Consider the following 24,384-nt stretch of genomic DNA (forward strand, 5'->3'; position numbering starts at 1 on the left):
GCCCATTTTGAAATATTCACTAAATCGCGTCATTATCTAGTGCAATTTAACATCCCAAACCATTCAGTTGTTTCAAGCACTGAAAACAAGACAAAAAGACTGATTTAGGAAATGACTTTTTGCAGTGCAGACAGACTCTCAGCACTATTACTCCACCGTGTCCCCTTTGAAACCTGATCATACGTTATCTCCATAACCTGAGAGCATTTTTTCTCCAGATCTGCCAGCTTTACGCAGGCTCTTGGCGTCTTCTTTTGGTTGCTATCAGCCAGAGGCTCTTGTTGCACTGTCCTTGAGAGTAATGATTGGGAAAGCAATGAAATTAAAGTGCTCCCTCTGAGAGTATGGGGCATATGATACGACGCATTATATAAGATGATTGGGGTCTGGCTGTCCCATAGGCACACAGTCATAACTCAAACGCAAGGTCCTGAGTAATGACACTGGTGCCTGGATTGGTGAGCACTGAGTGTGTGTAGCGACTGAGGGGCGGCACACAGTGTTGTATCAATGCTTGCCTCTGCTTGACATAGGGGCTAATAAAATCAAGATTCAGACTCAAGGTCCTGACATGCCATTTGTATCTATCTATCGGTCTTTGCCTTTATTAGGCACAGACACCAATAGATTCTGTGTAGAATTGTTATTCGTGTCTGTCCCCAATCATTGATCAGTAACACTTTACATTACATTTTAGTTCCAACACTTTTCATTACATTAGTTAAAGCTGCCGTCTGTAAGTTTTGCCTAGGTGTTGCCAATTCTGTTTGAAACATGCAATTGCAGCTATTTTCAGAAGTACCCACTTTAAATGGGCTGACCATTGGCACATCTGATTTGCTGATTATGGGTGACTGCCAGTCACAGCACCGGTGTGGATACTTTACTTAACAATTTAAACCAAATAAGAATTTTCACCAGAGAATGTCATCTGACCAAGCACGATGTCTTCTGTGACCTTCATGGCCAGCTTTGGGGGAAAAAATGTTTACAATAAATCGCACTATGTACCAGTGGCAATTAAATTGCCAATTAGCTTATATTGTTCCAAGCTGTTCAAATTATTGTTACCTTTTAGTTCTGAAATTGTTCAATTCATTGCAAAAACTAAAAAAATTTTATATGAAATTTTTGCATGCTAAAAATTTCATTCAACCTCATGTTGTCATACATTTACACACTTGGAACCAGGTCCCTTTTCAGAAGCAGGGCCCTTTCAAAGGCCCATTGTCCATCATAAAAAAAACTGATCTGGTATAAATTTTTTTCCTTTCATTTTTTTGAACCTGTAGAAAATGTTTTGAGCGTGGTTTTGACAATTCATAGCCACCATACAATCGAAAGCCAAAATCCAGAAACGAAATGTAGAATTTAAGGACAGAATGTGGGGAATGGTTGTAAACAGGTCCTGTATGCTGGTTTCATTGCCTGGTGCACACTATTCCCATGCTGTTGTATGGTGTGTGTGTGTGTCTGCCATACTTTTGACATTCTGCTAGTTTCTGATCAGTATTAATTCGTTAGCAAAGTATCAAAATGGCACTGATTTCCTGCAATAATCTTTGAATTTCACGATAATTCCCTGCAACTCTCCTTCATCTCCATGCAGTGGTCTGGGTAGACACAATATTCCATCTTTCAATTTCATTTCTTGATGAAGAGGGAGGAGAATTTATTTTTCCCATAATAGATAAATTAATATACTCTGGACCCAGATTACTGTGCTATTTTTTATGATATGATAAGGGCTTGACATTAACACATCAACGTGCCAAATGCGGGTAGATTTCAGCTGTGGTGGGTTAGACAGCCACTCCCACTAGCCACTTTGGCAGGTTAAAAATAATTTTTAAATGATAATTTTCTCAAAAGCAGGGTTCAACAATAAGGATGACCCAATATGCATGCAAATGTGATCTTAGAATAAAGAACCAGCATGGTCGACAAAAATAGTGTTCGCGCAGCAAAATAAAATACAGAAGAAAGAAAAGTGAATACCGAATGAGAGAATGATCACTCCTGTTTGCCGGCGCGAAACAGCCATGCCTGGAAATGCAACTGGAGCGATTGGTTCTTTTTGAAATAGACTGGACAAAAAGCAATGCTCATCCACCCACAGCCCTGCTGCTTCCAATAGCTCCGGATGTTTTTTAAAATGTCTTTCTGCAACCAACAGCAATTGCCACTTTTGCTTTAAAGAGCCCATATTATACATGAAATAGGGTCATATTTAGATTGTAAGGGTCTCCAACAACAGTCTAATATGCATGCAAGGTCAAACAACACTTTCATGGTCTTATAATCTGCATTTATTTTTACCTAATTATCCCAGCGACTCCCATATGAATCGTTCAGCGATTCATTTGTTCCCAAACCCTTCCTCAGCCCGAAGCTAATCTGCGCTGATTGGACCGATGACAGCCTGCTGCGATTGGTCGATGACACTGACAGGCTTCAGCGCGAGACAGAGTGAAATGCCCAGCTGCTAATCTACAATATAAAAGTAGTCACAGTGCATACACGCTTTATAGTGGATTTTGGCTGCCAGTGGGTGAATGTAAACACAGACGATGGACTAGGAAATACTGACGACTAACTATTTTATTGAGCAAAAAGTCTCGAGGAGATCTCCTAGCCTCCTAGTCACAGTCTTTTTGCTCTTTTCACACACACACACACACGCACACACACACAGGGCCTGCGCGTCCATAGAGGAGCGGCTGAATAGAGAGGGCGCGGCGCTCAGTTATATCTGCGAATACCCGTGCGTTACACACACACAGGGCCGGCGCGTCCATAGAGGAACGGCTGAATTGAGGCGGCACGGCGCTCAGTTATATCCGCGAATACCCGTGCGTTACACACACACACACAGGGCCGGCGCGTCCATAGAGGAGCAGCTGAATTGAGGCGGCGCTGCGCTCAGTTATATCCGCGAATACCCGTGCGTTACACACACACACACACACACACACACAGGGCCGGCGCGTCCATAGAGGAGCGGCTGAATTGAGGCGGCGCGGCGCTCAGTTATATCCGCGAATACCCGTGCGTTACACACACGAGGAGACACACAAACACACACATTACTTGACCGTTGCATGTGTGTAAACAGCTGACGATCCGTAATCAAAGCGTCACGCGTCGCGTTTTCAACGTGCCTTTACACGCGATATGAGAATATAAAGAGTTAACCTGATACAGCACACGCGGTTACAAGTAACAAAACACAACTAAATACAGAATTTGCAAGGTAGAGTAAACGAGGCAATAATTTTAATCGCACGTACTTACACTGGTGAAATGGGGGTAGAAACTGATTCATGATGCACTGATCCATGTTCAGACAGTCTTTACTGATCCTTCCTTTAACAAACTGATGAAGTCTTCTTTGAAAGGCTATCGTTTTCAGAAGCACTCAAAACTGCTCAAGGCTGGACTATAATGCTGAGGTTTCCTCTTTAATTAGACTCAATAATATCCATCTGCACAGCGTGACTTCATTCGACCGGTGTCTGTCTGTGTGTGTGTGTGTGAGACTTTTTTTTCTGTTAGTGGGCGGGGCTGCAGGTTTCAAATCTCCCGGGTTTGCGCGCCCAACTACTTGTGTTTCGTAGCTGCGTCATCACGAAACACCTAATGACTCGTTATCAAGACGACTCGTTTGAAGCACTATGAGTCGACTCTTTTATAGATGAATCAATAGTTTTAAACACTGTACACTTACAGATTTAAGCCTTAGCTGGATATTTCACTTCACTTAGAGCTGTGTTACACACTACATGGAAGGGCATTTTCAAAAACCCATAATATGGGCTCTTTAACCATTCTTTGAACAGATTATTAATTGGCCTAACCATATGCACACGATCATATGTTCATTATCACACGGTATGTTTTTCAACTTCTTTCTTTTGCTTAGTTATTTTTGTTAATGGTTTAATTATCATTTTTTTCAATATCTGCTTTAATGGGAGATTAACTCCCCATTTATGCTAGTTAACTGGTGATCTGAGAGACCTAGCCATATTTTTAGATACATGGCAATAATTTTTTTTTAAATGTAATTTGTTTGTTTTTTAAGAAAAAAAGTTGAATAAAAAGTGCATGTATGCAGCTATTTTTTGCTTCTTTTGACACATTATTTAAAAATTGTGGCTAAGAAATAATTATTTATTTTTGGTGTGGTCAGAGAAAAAATGGAAAAATTTGAGAAAATAAATCTTTAGTGTTGAGCCCTCAAAAGTCATGTGAAATAAAAAAAATCGAATTGCAAGCTCATACACAACACAAAAAATGAAATGAATGCGGAGATATGTTGATATGTTGAAATATAATCTAAATCAAGTAATTTTAGCATGCCAAAGTCAAATTTTCTGCATGTAAAATATATTTTTCCAACAACAAAAATTGTGGCTAGTGAAAGTGGCAAGTGGCTAGTAATGTTGGAAAACTACTAGCCACAGTGGCTGGTGATCAAAAAAGTTAATGTCAAGCCCTGGATATGAATAAGAAAAAATATGAAAGATTACAAAGATTTCAGACTTCACTGTGCAAAGACTTTTAGCCTTAACAACATCAGCATTATCACACTCCTTAAATTTAATGTATATTAGCATAGCATTTTGATTTCAATAACTGTTCAGCATAATCTCTAATATAGCATTCAAATGTTATATAATGAACTTGCTCTTTTTACCAAAAAAGCAAATAAAAATTCCTTAGGAGTCATTTTCTTTTGCATTCCACCATTGTAAAAGAGAACTCCCATGTGGCGTAATGATGCAAAGATGAACAGTGGCCTGCACATATTTCCTGTGAAAACCTACCAGTACCACTCCAATTATAAAACAACAATAAAAAAAATTATGAAGATTTTACATCAAAACATAATAATTTTAATGTATAAATTATATATTTAAATTTATATTCAATCCACTTTAAACACTTTTATACTTGCTCAAATTCAGTTTCAAATGCAGCTTTAATGTTCGTTGATATTTTTCTAATAAAAACCAACATATGATACGACATACAATAGATTTTATTATAGTATTTATCCATCTTCAGTAGTTACTTAATAAAAATAGTCCTGTATTTAGTCCATATCTCATAGCACATTAATGTTAACAAGCAGAATTAGATTTTACTAATGCATTAATAAATTATAAGATTAATAAATGTCGTACAAGTATTGTTCATGTGTGTATAAATTAACTAATTGAACTTCATTGTAAAGTGTGACCCATTTATCATCTTTTTTCCTCTGCATTGATTAAGCGGATCAATGCAATGTGCTTTGAGTTGTGCTGTGTAAAACCCTCATTGTCTGCTATGCTTTAATGAGCAAAGTAGAAAGTGCCAGTGGCATTTGAGATGAGAAAATGACTGAACCTGGCCTGAAAACCCTCTACACTCCCTGAAATTGAAAAATCTAACTATCAGGCAGCCTGCTAAGGAAAACAAGGCATCTGCAATCACTTCTAATCAAACATGATACTTATGAGTGTTAAAGGGGTGAAATCAGCCTCAATCAGTGTTGTTGAAACAAAGAACACTCAACTTAGACCCTCGCCACCACACAACCTCTTTGTTTTTATGGATTTGGATTACATGTCAAGAGCGAGCGGCGGATTAGACTCTAGAAAAGTCTGTTTTCTTTGTAAACATTCAATATTTGTGACCAGAAAGTCAGCTTTCCTGGACTAGTTAAGATGGATGTGGCTTTCAGATGGACTCCTTAAATAAAATAAATAGACCTGGCTGTTAATAAGATTTTTCAGTATATTATTTTTTCAGTGATTATAATATAATATAATATAATATAATATAATATAATATAATATAATATAATATAATATAATATAATATAATATAATATAATATAATATAATGTCTCTATTAGATTAGATTACATTAGAAAAGTATACACATTTGTACCAAATAGCTTCTGTTGCAAGAAAAAAAGTCATAACCACATTATAATAATTATTTTGAATAAATAATCATCAAATTTAGACATTAGAGCAAAAAGTTTTACACTTAGTTTATTTGTTTGTATCTGAATTGATTAACTATAATTAACTGTTGTTTATTATAGCCTGTAACATTGGCGGATTTAGGCATGGGCAATATAGTCGATCGCCCAGGGTGGTAATTTTATTTAGGGTGGTAATCCCAGAATAAAGATGTTAGGGGTTAATCACATCTTTTGCACGGTCAAAAACCTTGTTATTCTGTATGTGCAAACTAAAGGATTGATTTCTGTTATTTATTTAGAATAATAATTGTATAATAATCACAATAATTTAGTTGCTCAGTGGGTAGCACGATCGCCTCATAGCAATAAGGTCGCTGGTTCGAGTCCTGGCTGGGTAAATTGGCGTTTCTGTGTGGAGTTTGCATGTTCTCCGCGTGTTCACGTGGGTTTTCTCCGGGTGCTCTGGTTTCCCCCACAAGTCCAAACACATGCGATATAGGGGAATTGGGTTAGCTAAAACGTTTGTAGTGTATGTGTGTGAATGAGTGTGTATGGATGTTTCCCAGTGACTGGTTGGAGCTGGAAGGGCATCCACTGTGTAAAACATGGATAAGTTGGCGGTTCATTGCGCTGTGGCGACTCCTGATTAATAAAGGGACTAAGCCGAAAAGAAAATAAATGCATGAATGAATAAATTGTTATATTTATTGAAAATAAATAAATATATTTAAATGTATTTATACATTTTAAATTTACATATTTAAATATATATTTAAATATTTAAAATGTTTATAAAGTCAACCACATAGCTTCTTTAATTCTCAGGGAATGGGGCGCTGGGTGTATTTGGGGTGGTTCACCCAGGGTGCCATTTAAACTAAAACCACCAATATTGTAATATTATAACTATGTGCAAATAATAGGACTCCCTATATAGTTTACAGCATTAGTGAAGATAGATATTAATCCTTATGACAATAGTAAATAAAAAAACTTTAAACAAAAAACACAATTTGTTCAGTAACATTGTCGTTTTTTTTGATGTCCAGACATCTATTTCATCCACATTATATTTGCTCATCATTCTGTTGTTCTCTGTAGCTGAGGTGAAAATAATACAGTAGATGCCTGAATAGTTGTATTAAGCAATTGTTTGATTTAGCCTGCATGGAAATGAAAATGCTGTAATTATATATTCACCCTCTGACAGCCATGACTCCACTTTAAGGGCAGGTGGGGTAGTGTCCAACTAAAATATTTTCAATAAAATTTAAATTTAAAATATTTGCAATTTATTTGTTACATTGAGAGCCCTAACCTAAACATATACAAACAAAATATAATAACCAAGGCTCCTGATGATACATTGAGGACTTTTGAAGTGACATGATTGATGTGTGCAAAAAATTGAACATTGATTAGCAACTAATCACTGGCTTTAGTCTTGAACCCATTCTCATCAGAAATTTGCTTAATAATATATACAAAATATGTTGCATAACTATGAAAATCGGAGAAAAGGCTAGCTTTTCGATTAATAATGCATATACAAATCTAATGTTACTTTATTAAATATAGGTTGGAGTATCTGGGATAAGCACACGTACGATTTTTCTGCAAAGTACACACACCCTATTTTTATTGTAAATAAGATTTGAGCTCAGGCCTGTCATGATATCTATTTTTTGTTGTACAATATATCGCACCGAAATATATTGCGATAAACAAAATTATTACCATTTTATAACTATTTTATGCCACTCATTATATAATGAAAGAATGACAATATAATTTCATCACAATGCAAGTACACCCTTCCAAAGAACACAATATTTTATTCTTAAGAATATTTCATTTAATTAGTGTCATTTTAACAATTTATTAATTAGGCATTTAAATCAGAATGTAAAAATGTCTAATCCTAAACAAATAAATAATAATAAATGTTAACAAAAAAGTGCAAGGTAAAAAGTAACAGAGACTGCAGTATCTGTTTTCTGTTGTCAGGCATGAAAATATACTATAGTAATATATAGTAGATACTACAGTGTTTTTAACCATACTCCTCCACTAGAGATAGAGATAGACTCCTCCAATAGAGATAGAGAGGTTGTGCAATAAATTAAAATTTTGCTAGAATGTTTTTTTATGAATGAGCGATATATATTGCATCACCAAAAATGATTGAGGTCATGTCCATGTATTGTGCGATAAGTTGATATATTTATTATTGTGACAGGCCTAGTTGTTCTCATTTTACAAGGTTGTTGATATTAAAGGGAATCATGCTGTAAATAATGAGTTTCTTGCACAGACTGTTTTTGCTTCACTAGACCTCGGTGTGTCTTTGGAAGATATAGGCATTAATTTTGTTTTGCCTAAATATGATTTTTTGACTCTAAGTGCAAGAAGCAAGTGTCTTGGTTTTGTAAGGTTTTGTCAAGGACCAGTTTTAACTATAAAAATCTTCTTTATTTTTGTAATGTAGGAAAAAATGTACCTATATCTTGCATGACCTGAAAGTGAGTAGTTCAACAGCAAAGTTGAATTATTTTAGGTTAGCTATGCCTTTAAAGGCCCCAATTATTGTAATTGCTTGAAAAAGAGTGACAAGTACAGACATCCTTCTTTGGTTTTCAAAACTCAAAGACTTGAGTGTAGTAGATAATGACAAAATATGTAGTTTGGAATAAGTCATTCCTATTAGACAGTTATAAACGTGATATTGTCTGGCTTTTTGGCAAGCGGACCGTTTAGGAGACGAGGCAAGCAGAGCAATCAATATAGAAAAGGGTCTCAATCCTTGAGCTTGACCCTGTCTGTTAACATCACATTCTTCCATCTCTCTTTTTTGTTGAAAAAGCAGCCAAACTTGTGTGAGGAGCTAGAAAATAAAAGCTGCTACAGAAGCAATTTAAACCAATAGCCTTGAGGTTTTATAAACTCCTTGCCAGATGGATGAGGGAGACGAAAATCTGAGTTTCAAATGCAACACTAATGAGCTCAATTGTTGTTACTTCACTACTGCGAAATCTCAGAGAATCTAATTTGCCATTTGTACCATTCGTATTTTTTAATGCGCAAGTTTAGTTTAACCACTGCAAAAAACAACCACAGACTGATGAAATAGCAATGAAACATTGTAATAAGAGCATCTACTGTTTTATTTCCAGAGAGGAGCTGGAGAGATTTGTGCATAATGGGACCCTGAGCCATCTGATCGTGTGCTTCTCCAGAGATGAGCCCGATGCTGTGGAAACCGTTAACAGACCAACATATGTCCAGCATAACCTGATCCTCCATGCTAAAAATGTTGCCAGAATTCTACTGAAAGAAAAAGGCTGCCTTTATGTCTGTGGGTGGGTACAAAAACACCATTTTAGGCTTTGTTTAACATTCATTAGCCCCTTTCACGTATACAGTAGTCAACATTTGAAATAGATCATTAGCTTTCATCAAAGTTGTCCTAAAACTATTGAATAACACCAGGGCTGGACTGGGACAAAAATCAGCGACCCACTACATACAATCAAAATGCTACCCATCTGTGCACGCCCTTGAAAATGTTTACTAAAAAAAGCCATATATAGGAAATAACAAGAGTTGACAAATTTATTATTATAATAAAATTAAAATCCACACTGGAAGTCCATTTTGTGTGTGCCTGTGTGTTTTGAAGGAGCCTATATTTAATAACGAATAACAAAAACTCCCTGCTGATGCACACATTTAATGTGGATTAACAAAATAAAGTTAAATAATAAAAGCAATGTATCAGAAACACTTGACAAATTTAAATGTTTAACTCAAAGCATAGCTTAAAGGTTTTATATAGTCAATCAAATGAACTTAAACGATTAATATAATGCAACAAATATTTATTTGGGCCCAAACTACAAAACCAGATTTAAAACAATTTCAGTATTAGTTTTGCTTAAGTTGCACACTAGTTTGATCATGTATAAATTTAATTATAATTATATTGTATAAATATTATTATAATGACATAAGCCTACATGCTGACAGTCAAAAACAAAATGACATGATATCACAGGGGATTGTCTTATAGTGCACTTGAAAAGACATGAATGACACTCCTCATAGAGCTTGAGGGGGGGGGGAGCTTCAAGACGAAGATAGCTGGAGTGAAAAACTCTGGTTATTTATAATGCTTCCGTAATCATCTAATGGGTCAGATTACGGAGCTAATGAGGAGCCAGCCGTGTTGATCATAAGCACGTGATCCTCTCGAAATTAGTTTATAAATAAACCACACTTATACTCATATCCAATATCTCATTTGTCACAGGGGGACATGCGTGAAATGTTCCTAAATGAAAGTGAAAGTGCCAAACTGTAAAGTTGACAAATTAAAAATAAAACACCCGAAAATACATGAAATTCCGGAGGAAATGTGGATAGCGTGGTGACACAATGATGTTAGTCGAATTATGTGCTATAACATGTAAAATGGGATCATGGAAAGGAACATTTAAAAAGCAACTCATGTAAACATCTTAATCATATTATTGTCTTATTCAAATTAAGGCAAATAATTCGATTTACTGATGTCCATGTAAACGTAATAAATGACGCATTCACATCATTTTTGAAAATAAAAGCCTTTGATTCTATTGTCCAGGCACATTTAGCTGCTGCTTTTTAATCAGACAACTTTTCTTATTGCAATCTGGGGAAAAAAAATTATGGTTAAAATGCTTGTGATAAACCGATGTGTTCAACTGCAAGTGCTGCTTTCAGTTGTGTGATGTGCATGTGAAGTCAGGTCAAATTTTGGTACAGCATCAGTACTCTTTCGTTTCAAAGAGTGTCTCACAGCATACCTCTTGACATGGGAAAGTGTCCCGTGCACATCTCTTCATCAGAGTTGTTCACAATACTTTTTTCAATACTTTTCCTTCCGTTTTTAGCAAAAATTCTTGAAAGAATTGCGGCATCTCAACTGCACACAGACCTCACAATTAATAATCTGTTTGAGCCTCCCCAATCAGGCTTTTGAAAATTCCATAGTACTGAAACAGCCTTAGTGAAGGTCACAAATTATCTGCTTCTTGCTGCAGACACTGGCTGCTTGATCTTAGCGCAGCCTTTGGATCACTCCATATTACTTTCACGAATGAAAACAGTGTTTGGTATCACGAACACCGCTCTTAAGTGGTTTAAGTCAGTCCTCTCTAACTGCTCTCAGTTTGTCTCCATGGGAGGGCTTAAATCTAACACCGGCCCAGTCAAATTCGGTGTACCCCAAGTACCAATTTTAAGCCCCCTACTCTTTTTCCATGTACATTTCACCTCTTGGTCATCTTCTGGGATTCCTAGGTTTAAAGTACCACCTTTACGCTGATGACACTTAGATATACATTCACACCAAACCTGGTAATCTTTCAGCTGTTACACGTTTGGAACACTGAAATTTAGAGATAAAAAATGGATGTCCCAAAATTTTCTGTGACTGAACATGAACAAGACAGAGGTTATGTTGATTGGTTCTTTCAACCAACTAAGTAAAACTAAACCTCTTAACATTAACCTAGATGGCTTGGCGGTGGAGGTCCAGGCTAAACTAAAGAACTTAGGGCTAATATTTGACAAAAATCTAACTTTTGACGCCCATGTGCTGACCACTGTGAAGTGTTTCCAAAAGTAACATCAATAAACTACAATATGTCCAAAACTCAGCGGCCAGAATTCTGACAGGGACTAAAATCAGAGAACACATTACTCCTGTTTTAGAAACTCTCCATTGGCTACCAGTCAGATTTCGTATTGCTTTTAAAATCCTCATGCTTACATACAAGGCCCTATCTGTCTGAATCCACACTATCTGTCTGAATTCTTAACTTGGTATTCCCCTTCACGTGACCTCCGTTCCTCTGACTGGTCTTTTAACAGTCCCCTCCACTCGTCTGCGTTCTATGGGTGACCAGGCTTTCGCATCTCTACCTCTGAGGCTCCCCTATGAAATTAGACACGCTGAATCTTTTAAATTGTTTGAATCATCCTTGAAAACTCACTACTTTACACTCGCCTATTCATGAGGTGTGCATCTTTGGTTCATGTTTTTAGATATTTAAATGTTTTACCAATTTTGAATGTTTTAGCAATTGTGAATGTTTTAGCCGGAATGATTCATTATTACTGTTATTCTAAATTGTTTTATATCTGTCTTTTTTGTGTAAAGTACTTTGAGAATTAAGTTTTAAAGTCGCTATATAAGAATAAATTATTATTATTATTATTATTATTATTATTATTATTATTTCCACAGAACTGCCCATATTCATCGCTCAAATCTCTGTGTAGTCAAGTGTCTAAACTATAGGTGGGCATAGATAAATTTTTTTAATATAGATTAATTTTGAAATTAATCTAGATTAAAATGGCTCATTTGAATTCTGCTGAAGGCATTCAGAATATGTGTGCTACCCAAATAATAAATCTTTGAGAACAGGTTTCTCAAGTCAGGTGGCGGATTAGACCAGGGGCTCATCTCCTGTTTCCAAAATGCATCACAAACTGCTTGAGAAACTGTTCTACCATGATAATTTGTGATGAAAATAAATTGTTTAATAAGATGTACATGTGTTTACTAACTGTTTATTCAGTTAAACATGAATTTTGAACTGTAGGCCTACATAAGCTCCAAACAGCGATTTCATACTTGCTTTTGATATACGTACATACAGAAAATGCTGCTTCTCAATGCCAAGTTCACAGAGCCCTGACGGTGGGTCAAACATTGAGTATGTTTACATGGGTAACAATACTTTAATAGGAATACTCTGATTAAGAGTCTACCATGTAAACAGAGATTTTTGATTACCTTAATGCGACTAAAGTCATAACTGAACTAAACAGAAATGGAATTAAGACATGTGGAGTATGCATATATTAGTGGCATTACTGAAGTAAACACAGCAGTCAAACTATTACCGTCATGTAGGACTTTTCGCCATATTTTCCGACAAGATCTACACAGGCGGCTGTCAGTAAAGGAACGCACACACACACACATCGCAAAATGCGGAAGTTTTGTTTCCTTCCATTTGGCGAGTGTTTTTACATTCTATACACTCTCAACAGTCCTTGCTGTTTATTTGCATCTAATACCCCAGTTTGTCATGACGGAATAAAATGTTCATGGGTTAAAGTGAAACTGCATCATGGGTTAAAATGAAGTCAGGCATCCTGCTGATTTGATTCAGAAGGGCACTTTTTTGTCAGACGGCTCACCGGTCAGGTATACATCCGTGCTAAAATATCAAGGTAAAAGTCATCAAAGCGTGCGCAGAATAGACCCAGCTCCCAACCCAACTTTGAGAATAGATTAACGGCGATATTTTTTTTTTTATCGCGGTATAAGAGTCTCAGGTTAACTCCGATAACGGCCCACCACTAGTCTAAACATAGCTGTTTTTAGCTACCAGTAGCGCTTCTGCCTTCGGATGCTAGCGACAACATTTTTCTTCGAATATAGTTTAGTATTTTGGTACATTTCTGAGACAAAAGCAGCTGCAGGAGTGTGAATGTTTAAAATAAAAATTAAATCTTCAACATACCAAAAAAAAAAAAAAACCCTACTTGTTTACAAATACAAACACAGCAAATTAAAGCTAGTTTTTTATATAACAATGTCAGAATTTACTATTATTTTGGAAAGGATGTGTAAGTAGTGCTTTCCAGAAACATTAAGGAATGTCCTTGCCTTTGTGAAGAGTGGAATTTAAAAAAAATGTACCAGTAATGTTTTTATGGTCATTTTACTGAGATGCAGTGGTATTACTGTGTGAAAGGGGCTTTTGTTCTGTTTCTCTGCCACATTTTATTCACCAGAAATGAAACATATCTTACGATTTTACAGGGATGCTAAGAACATGGCCAAGGACGTGAATGACACTTTACTGGAGATCATTGGAAATGAACTTCAGCTTGATAAACTGGATGCAATGAAGATAGTAGCAGGAGTTCGCGAGGACAAGCGGTATCTACAGGACATCTGGAGTTGAGAAAGCACACATAAATTACACGAACAAACAGCATCACATTCACAGACAGATGTGCAAGCTACTTTTTTGCTCACATCTGCGCCACAGGTGGCATTTAGTGATAGTCAGGCTCATTAACAACCTGCTTTTCAATGTGTTTTCTCTCTTCTTTTCAAGTATTTAGAGAATTATCTGAGGCTACAGTTAGATATGGTCGGATTAGATATGTTTGGTGGAAATGATTTAACTGTGCCTTTTATGCAATTATTAAAGTGGAGCTCTGCATGACTGTTTTATTCTTTGAAGACCGTTTCTGTAGAGTTTAGATGCAGCTGAGGTAAAATATGCATAATGCATCAGACTCCGCAGCCAGGAGGATGCTAGACATGAGAAACCAAAACATGACAGACTGGATGAGAAAACTGTCAAAAGCTGCCAAATCCAGGATCATCTGTAGCATTTCTGGGTTCTCCAGCTCTAACTATTGTTTTTTTTTTAAGATTACAGAGGATACTTTAGCATTATTCATTTTCTTCCCAGAAACATTTTTGCTTTTTTAGGTTTGAAATGTATCCTGGGTATAAGCAGAAATTATATCAATATGAAGATACATAGTGAGTCTTAAACTTGTGAAAAAAATAAAGGTAATACTTTCGGACATTGACAATACCCCAGTAACTGTAATTGCAGTTTTTCTCAGTCGCTTTGGTGCATTTCTCAGAACACTATTTACATTTGCACAACAGTTAATGCATTTCTCTAAACAATTAGTACAAACTGCAAAAACTAGTTGATAACCTGCAAAAGCGTGTCACTTGCTCAAAATGAATAGCTCATTCCTCAAAAGCAAGTATTCATGTCAATGAAAGTGTCAGTGTCATCAAGATAAAAAGTCCTGACACCATTGTTTATGAACAGGATAGTCAGATGGCTTAGTCATGTTTTCATTATGACAGTTTACTCTACATTTATTTCAATGCAAAAAAAGTCCGATTTTGGTCACACTTCCTGAAAATGCTGAAATACAGCACTATATACTATTTGCGCAGCCATTTGAAAACTACAGTAAAGTTGGTCATCACTGCATTTAGTGAGGTATCTGAGTGCAAGACACTGAATATGTATGTTTTACATTTTTACTGTATATGCTCTTTGCAATTCTTATTTATTCACAGCATTGTGCAAAAGACACCCTTATTTACAGCAAACATAAACTTCCTTTGGGTAGAGCTGAGCACAACTGTAAACAATATTGCAGTAGATAGTGGAACTGAAATTACAACAAACATAGTTCTGTAAATCATTCATGAAATTTTGCATTTTAGAAGACATTTTCAGGAAAAAAAAAAGAAAAATTTTTTTTAATAAAATTCGCTTGACAGATTTTGACAACTAGTTCAACATTTTTTTATGTAATGAAATGAGGACTCTTTGTTTTATTTGGAATGACTAGTCAGCATTTACAAGTTTAGTTAATTTTGACTGACATGACATAAGCAAATGATAATGTTATAAAACAGCAGAGAGTTGTATGAAAGCAATTGATGCATGACCAAATGCATTTGTGATTTGTTGGAAGAAATGAAAAACTGCTACTATGATGTGCACAAATGACTAATTGCTTTGAGAAATGCATTAGCTGTTGTGCAAATGTAAATAGTGTTGTGAGAAATGCACCAAAGCAACTTAGAAAAACTGTAAATACACTGTAAAAAAAATGCTGGTTTTCACATATTACGTTCATGTTGTCCCAACACAAACCTATTAGGTTAGTTTAATCAATCTTGGAGAAGTTTTGATTTGCCCTGACATTTGTGCTTTTTTTCAGTTTCCTATGAATATATTAATGGATAAATTCTGAGGATACGTTTTAAAGGGGTGGCCCAGAGTGTATTTTTAAGGCTTGGTTGTGTTTATGGGGTGCAAAGCAATGTGTGCTCATGCTTCATTTGTAAAAAAAAAAAAAAAACATCTTATAATTTTTTCATATATCTTACTTTTAGTATATACAGCTATTCAGCTAACATGAAAACGACTGTCATATTTTCTAGTTCCTCCGAAAACCCACCCTCAAGAGGCTCTGATTGGTCAGTTAACATAATGTGTTGTCATCCCGTGATTTTTAACAAATAAAAATATTTACAGGTTGTGGCTCACAATCCACAGGTTCTTCTATTCTGGTTGGAGCTGCTCTGTCTTTGAGGAGTTTTTAACCGAATCCAGCTTTAAGTTAGGAGAGATTCTGGAAGCTGTCCTTTGTCAAATGTTAGCTATATATATATTTTAAATTCTTGGGAACATAATTAAAATAAAACTGTAAGCACTTCTCTCTTTGTGTCGTGTCCTTTGGAAGCCCAAATACAGAAACAGAAGAAGCTCTGTGGAAGTAACAGCGTTTGGATGACATTTTAACTTTCTCTGATATACCATTACAGCGCATCTGGCCACGCCCCCTAAAACTGCGCAGGGTTTTTGCGTGTAACCTGAAGGGTTTAGGATCTCATCAATCTGGATGTTTTTTTTTTCTAGTCCTCAAACTTCATTCACTGTAGGCTTTGCTAAGGTAACTCTTTAAAGCCAATGTCTCCCTTTGCGTTGAACTTTGAGCATGTTACATTTAGAGATGTTGTTTATGTTCACACACATAACTAAATCAACTAAAGTTTAAAATATGATATCGTAGTGGACCACCCCTTTAACAAACTGTACGACAATAATTAGTGAGTAGAATGAAAGTGATATGTTGTATTATTTTTAAATACATGGTTGGTAAAGAAAGTCACTAAAGTAGGGCCAAAAAGTGTTTCTATAGAGGTTTTGCTAACTAATTCAGTTAAACATTTGTCTGAAATCTTCTACATTTTGAATATGACTACTGAAAAACAACAACTGATCTGTGCTGTCTAACTATTGGTAACTATTTTATTATGGTTTTATTTTGGGCAACATCCACCAGCTGACCGCAGACTGTCCTTTCCAAGTGTTTTTGAAATCATACTTTGCTTAAACAAAAATTTGTGTGACTTTACAGTTTTCTTTCTGAATCCCTCTTTGCTTGGTGGCATTAATCATCATCCTTATGACCTTTCTTTACATGCATTTCAGACCACTTTTGTCTCAAGTGTTATTGCTTAAAGAACAGACTTGAGAGATTTCTGTCTGGTAAACACTGATTGTGCACGAGGACTCTTGAAGGCAGTGATTCACGTCAACACTCCAGAGGGTCAGCGGGCTAATGAGAAAGCATAATCATGGAAGAATAATTGCAGAATCCTCCACCTCGTGAGGTTATAAAGTTATGAACACAGCCCCTTTAGGATCTCGCATTAGTTGTGAATTTAGGGATCCTACACTGATTATAAATGTTATCTTAGAGAGGGAATAGGGCTTCCATGCTTTCTTTCTGAACGGCGGTGAGTAATGATGGCACTGTGATTTGGGACGGTCATAAATTTATAAGTGCGGTGCTTAAAATTTAAAACAAGCACTTGAAATTTTATGGGGACAATCAGATTGCCTTTGACTAGACGTGGTGAGTGATGGTTTGATGGCAAACAAAACCATGGTAATCTTGTTTAAAAGAAAAAGCAAAGGTAAATTGGAAGAAAAAAAAGACGCTCTTCTGACTAGACTGGATGATTATTAATTTGAAAATGTAAAGCTATTTTAATTAAAAAAAATATTGTTTAAAGCTGAATATTCAGTGGATATTACTTCAGTTATCAGTGTGAGATAATCCCTCATTCTGCTATGCTGATTTAGTACGTAATCCCTCAACTGTCACCCCACTTTTGAGTCAGACTCGAAAAAATGATCCATAATATGTGCATATTTATTCCAAAGTTTGGTGTGAGACAAGAATAATAAAGGAACGTTTCAAAATGAATATTCAACACAAACCCAATAAACTGATTCACAAAAGATTTAGATTTTAATTTCAATATAAGATCATAATGTTAAAAAAACTGTTAGTTTTAGGTAGAAGTAGAAGGCCTTAGCTTGTTTCCTCTAGACTATTTAAAGACTGGCAAAAACCAACATGACTAGCTTAAACCTGAGTGTTTAAATCAGCAATGTAAGCTATAAGCTTAAACTTAAAATAAAGAGAGATACAAACAACTAAATTAGAAAAAAAATTGATTTAGCAGATTATGTTTTAGTATGCTGTAAAAAAAATGCCGGGTTCCAAACAATTTCTTCATGTTGTCCCAACACAAATCCATAAAGTTAACTAAATTGTTTTTTTTTTACAAATTGAAGTGGTTTAAACGTAAAACAATGAAGTTGTCCCGAAAAAACTTGTTTTAACTCATTTTAAATAAGTAGTTGGTACAAGCAGCAACAGTCATTTTTTGTGTACTTTCACGATCTAACAATCTTAATTTCAGAGGTTTTTGCACATTGCTAGCCTGAAATTTACCCTCACATTAAGAGAACAAAAACAAAAAAACATTTTAACACATTATTAAATGAACAAACAATATTGCTGGCATTGCTACAGCATTTAACACAATGCTAGCATGTCGTTTAACATTTTAGGATGCTTTGTTAGCTTGACTCATTACCATGTTACTAGCATGTTTAAAAAAGTTTTAATTTCTAGTATATGGTATTGTAACACACTGCATTGTTTTGTCTTTGATTTAACATGGTGTTAGCATGGACTAGGCTAGTTGCTTGCTACTGCTAAGGTAGATGAATGACTGGATGTCTAGGTTGTAACACTTGTAACACTTTCTAAGTATGTTATAATGTTTTTAGCATATTTTAAGCACATTGCTTGAAAAAAATAACATATTGATAGCATAAATTTAACATGGTAAAGAGTATTGGTAGCATGAATTTATACTTTAAGATGTTATAACAATGTTAAGAGGCTTTTTAACATGGTAAAAGCATTGCTATAGTGCTCAACCCTGTTCCTGGAGATATACCTTCCTGCAAATTTGAGCTCCAACCCATATCAAACACACCTGTTTGTATCTATCAAGTGCTGTTTAATTGGTTCAGGTGTGTTTGATCAGGGTTGGAGCTGAACTCTGTAGGAAGGTAGATCTCCAGCAACAGGGTTGAGCAGCCCTGCTGTACATGTTGCTAAAGTGAATTAGCTTTAATTTATTATTACCATGTATCACAATGATTGGATGAATTGTTGTGCTTGCATGTTTAGAACATTATTAGCATGAACTTGTTTCTAACATATTAAAACATTTTTAGCATGTTTCTAACATTATTTTGAGTTGTTAAGTCTGTCTAGAGTCTGATTGTCATCGTTTGAAAACTATAGGTAGCAATGCATTTAGAAATGTGTTTTGCTTGCACACCAGGGGTGTTGCTAGGGTTGAAAGGGATAAGGGGCTTAAAGAAGTCCCCTCCCTCCGCCATAAAAAAAAAAAAATTAACTCACTTCTCATTTACTAGTCTGTCACGAGTCTTATCATACTTCTTGAGCCTCATATCTCCTCATATCTCCTCCTGACTTGCTGTGTCTGTTTTTTGACAAATGTTATTTTCTGCATGTCTTCAAATCTGAAAATATGATTTATTTTATAGTGTAAGTTGTTAGCCAATGTGAATCCAAGCTACAAACATGTTCAATTGGACAGAGTGATTACCTGAGCTGTAATGTTGTCAAGATACTGAAATTTCTAAATTCAATACCTTGCAAAATATTGGTATTCAATAAGCTATTTTTAATATAATAAAAATTTTATGAAAAACAGTACAAAAAAATCTATACGCTAGAAATGTTTACTTTAAATTTCTTTAGAGGGAGATTTTTTTTCTCTTTTTTTTTTTTTTCCAAAATATGGTTATGTGTGCATCACATAAGTCGTAGAACATTCCAGGAAATCCCTAATATGGGTGAAGGCATCCAGCTATTGATGTAGTTGAATGAATGAAAATAAGATCTGAATAAAAATAAAGAGGCTATGTCTGACCATTTCACAACTGCAACAATAAATGGTCTACATGTGCTTTTCCAGCCATAACAATAAAATGGATTTATAATCAGATGCTAACTGACAGCATGCTAGAATATAGTATAAAATAATAAGCTAGATACATGAACTCACCGTGATTTAACTATTACAGAAACAGATGTGACTGGCTATATCATATCTAGATAAATATGTCTAGATATCTATATCATAGTATAATTGATGTTTTTCTGAATAATTTGCATGTAATTACATTAACAGGACACACATTTGTTGATTACAGTTATGTTATTTCACCAAAACTACACACATTTTATACTGTGAAAACAAATATTAAGCTTCATCAGTAGTTAGAACTGTTCAGCTTCTATTTTTACATTGATTATTATTATCTATTTTTTATTATATTAATGTCAGGGTAACAAAAATAGCATCATAAAGATTTGTAACATATTTTGTACATGGGTTTTACAGAGAGGTAAAACTTCAAATAAGCACACAGCTCCTCAAAATAATGAATGAATGAAGACAGCGCAGTGGCGGGAAACAGGTACTGCTGAACAGCTGACTATCTAAATACCCGACATAAAAGCTGCGTTAAATGGAATGCGCATGATTTATGTGGTAATTTTAAGTATTTGGCTAACAAAATAAATGTTATACAACCTATTTTTTGTAAGTGCAACATGTTCCAAAAAATCAGGGGCTTTTGACGATACCCCCCTCTCCCCCTGCAATGCCACTGTTTCAGACAAAGACAGCAACAGAGATCAACACAAATTATTATTTTTTTTGTGTCCTATTTCTTTTACTAGGGAACTGATTGAGACAAACCCTTTGCAAACAGCATTTATGGCTATTTCTCCTCAAACACAGTAAAAGTCAAATCTCTGTGAAGTTTGATTTAGCTGACCCATTTAAGAAAAACAGACAAATCCAAAAGAGCAAGGGGATTGAATCATCAGATTTTTGTCTTATTTTAATTTTCTTCTTTTCTCTCCCACGAGCCTCTCTGCTTGTTTACGAGTATTATTTGCATGTGTACTGGGGAATAACTCTCAGGACAGCGCTGCGAAGGCACAAATGAATCCCGTAATGAATGTGCTGCATTAATGATGGGTTTACTTCTAAATTAGGCGCTCTTAATTAAAAAGGTTCAAGGTGCCTTTATGTCTATAGAAGTGAAATGGTAATCTGAATAAATCACGAAGGCCTCAAACTCGGAGAGTGCTAGTGGTTATGATAGATCTTCCTGTTAAGAATAGCTTAAATGAAGCAGAAAGATGTGTGCTAGAGGTAATGATTATCATTAGAGGAACCTTTGCTTCAGCCCACCGCAGCTTTCAGCGCAGTATGTCCATGTCCATGATAGTTGACCATTTCTGGGAAATTATTTGGTTAGGTTTGACATTTCATCGCTGCTGTAAAGGGAAGGGTAATGACATCTTCAATTCTGCCAAGTGCTGAAAAAAGGGCTTGATGATCTCCATAGACCTTGACAAAAAAGAAGGTACAGATTTCTCACAGTTATACGCTACCCTATAATTATTACAATAAATGTGCTTGTATTAAAAAAGAAGTCAAAAAAGAGATCAGTTACCAGTTACGCAAAGAAAATGGCTCAAATCAAGGTTTTTAGTTATTAATTTGATCACCTTAAAGTGCACAAAAGCAAAATCTGTATTTAATCAGTTTGTTGAAGTATTTACATCACATAAAACATTAAGATCTATTTTATTTTATAAATAAATATTGTCTTTGCACATACAGTTGTAGACAAAATTATTATCTCTCCTGTGAAATTATAATGTTTTATTCAAAATTTTTCCCAAGCACTGATTGATGGAGACTATTTTTCCCCCGACACATTTTTAAACATGAAAGTTTTAATAACTAACACCTTATAACTAATTTGTTGATTATTTTCACCCTCTTTGAATGTTATCAGTGCTTATCAGCTGATAGATATGGGCCAGCAGGGGCCATCTGAGCCTACCAGTAGGCTGTTATCAATCATCCACATGGTTAATCAGCTATACTAATAGAGGAGACTCCAGATCCAAATCTGTTTTTACATTACTGTGATGGTTGGGTTTAGGGTTGGGGTAGGAGTAAACGTTAATAAAATGAAATGAATGGGAAATTTAATAAATAATACAAATAATTCTCATGGTTAATCAGCTATACTAACAGAAGACTCCAGATCCAGATTTGTTTTTATATTACTCTGATGGTTGGGTTTAGAGTTGGGGTAGGGGTAGACGTTAATAAAACACAATTAAGGGGAAATTTTATAAATAATATTCATAATTATCGCTAATTTCTGGCCACAGCCGTTTGTGATCTGTAGCTGATTAACCATGTGGATGGATGATAACAGCCTTCTGATTCTACCAGTAGGCGTAGAAGGTCCCTACTGGCCTGTATCTATCAGCTGATAACCACTGATATTGCTCTTTCAGTCGAGTGGAAACATTCGAATCGGCTGTTATAGTACACAACAATTTACTAATTATTTTGCAAGATTGTAGTATTCAATTCAATTTAAAGACTAATTAGGTTAACTAGGCAAGTTGGGTTAATTTAGCAACTCAATGAATAGCAGTGGTTTGTTCTGTAGCCAATTGAAAAATTAAATCTTAAGGGGGCTAATAATATTGACCATAGCAGTTTTTAAATTATAATTTTTTTTTATAGCCAAATTAAACGAAACAAGCATTCTCCAGAAGAAAAAATACTCTGAAAAAACTCCTTGGTCTGTTAAACATCACTTGGGAAATATTTGAAAAAAAAAAGGACAACATTTTTACAATTATTTTGTATTCAACTGTAGATATACTGTAGATGCCTCATCAGCTCCTTGTGATAAGGTCGGTGCGTAAACATGAATAAGAGCAGGATGATTGTGTGTATGCAGTGGTAGATAAATGTATATGAATATCAATATTCACCACAGATTTGAGCAGATGATTTTTGTTTAAGGATGATTATAGTCCACATGAACCTGACGTTTCTGAGAATTTTAGTTCAGTATGTTGATGCACTTCCAACTGAATCGGAAAATTGAGTAGGGGCGGGGCTTTCTTTTTGCGCATCATTCCCTCATAGCAAACTAATGGTAAGGGTTTGTGGTGAAGAATATTGTGGCTGAAGCCATCAAACTGATATCAATGGAGAACTGTCACTCCAAACGCAGAAGCAAATGGTCAGACTTTGAATACCATTAAAGATGACCAAAACTTTTTTTTTTTTTCCAGTGGATTAACTTCACCTTGTACATTTTTATTCAGACAGACCACAAACAAATTCATTTGCCAACCCAATTACTGAGCATTTCCTCCATTAAACTGCTGTGTACCTAAAAATGGCTTAAAATTTTTTTGCCATCACAAACATGTAGCAGATCCATCAAAATGTGTGGTTTTTCAATCATTATGTCCCACTCACTTTAAAACTAAAGATGTTGATTCTTAGGAGACTGCTCTCTGAGATGGTGAATGTGGACCCCGTGTAACATTAGCAACTCATCATTAGTTGTTTGATAAAGTAGTCAAGCCAAAAGGCTAATGATATCAATTACCATTATGAGGCTGACATTGTAGAGAGCCAGGCTGAGTTCAGTGGGGGTGCTACAGTTGCCAAGCTCTCTGAAACAGAATCAAGAACACCCTTTATTGAAACCATTACCATGCATTCACACTGGCACTGATGTGACTGTCATAGTAGTTGGAAGTCTTTTTTTTTTTTGTCAATGGGAGCTGGTGGCGAGTGTCTACAAAAGTGGTGAAGCATGTTTTGGATGGTGTAGGCGTCAAGAAGAGTTAAAATCAGATCAACTTTATGGTAATGTGCTATGACATAATCGGCGGCAACCTATCAGAATGTACTATATTCCATCACTTGAAAGGTTTCCAAAGTCCAATAAACTTTGGCTTCAATCACATTACTTCCCAAGCAAGACAAAGAAGAGGTTGATTATTGCTTTGACGGGTTTTCCAGTTTGTAAAGTTAACATGTAGACCAATGCTGTTAAACATCTTCTATAAACAGCATGTTGAAATTTGAGTAGCACTTAAGCATGAACTGAAAAGCCTCACTAAACAAATGGCTTTTAACTGATTTATCATATTAGAAAACATGTAAACATATTGGATCACGAGAGTGCCGGGTGAATAATTGCCAAAGTCGTTCGCAGGGCGAATTCTTATGCTCTCACCAGTGGCGGTGTGTATGCACAGGAACACAATACTGACAAATATATATTTATCTGTGTTTGCACTGGTGAGTGTGTGTGTGTGTGTTTTGCTGTGCTGAGTTAAGCAGCGAATCACATACACATCCATTGATCACTTGAAAACAAGCAGCTGTTTCCTTTTGTCAGAATCCATGTTAAAAAAAATCCTATAATAAATTGATATGATGTAAAGATGCTCTGAGGAGAACATAATTGATCATT

At 35.5% G+C, this 24,384-nt stretch overlaps 1 protein-coding gene across 1 annotated transcript in view; it reads left to right on the forward strand.

Moving 5' to 3' along the window:
* The window catches only part of mtrr (5-methyltetrahydrofolate-homocysteine methyltransferase reductase), a 52,993-nt gene extending 36,680 nt beyond the window's left edge, over window positions 1–16,313 (forward strand). The window contains exons 14-15 of the mRNA XM_056450629.1: window positions 9,154–9,339; window positions 13,863–16,313. Coding sequence (XP_056306604.1) covers window positions 9,154–9,339; window positions 13,863–14,007 — 331 coding nt within the window. The 3' untranslated portion in view covers window positions 14,008–16,313. The remainder of the gene's footprint in view (window positions 1–9,153; window positions 9,340–13,862) is intronic.
* Window positions 16,314–24,384: the final 8,071 nt, after the last annotated feature.

Source organism: Danio aesculapii, chromosome 24 (genome assembly GCF_903798145.1).
Source record: "Danio aesculapii chromosome 24, fDanAes4.1, whole genome shotgun sequence".
Taxonomy (NCBI): Eukaryota; Metazoa; Chordata; class Actinopteri; order Cypriniformes; family Danionidae; genus Danio; species Danio aesculapii.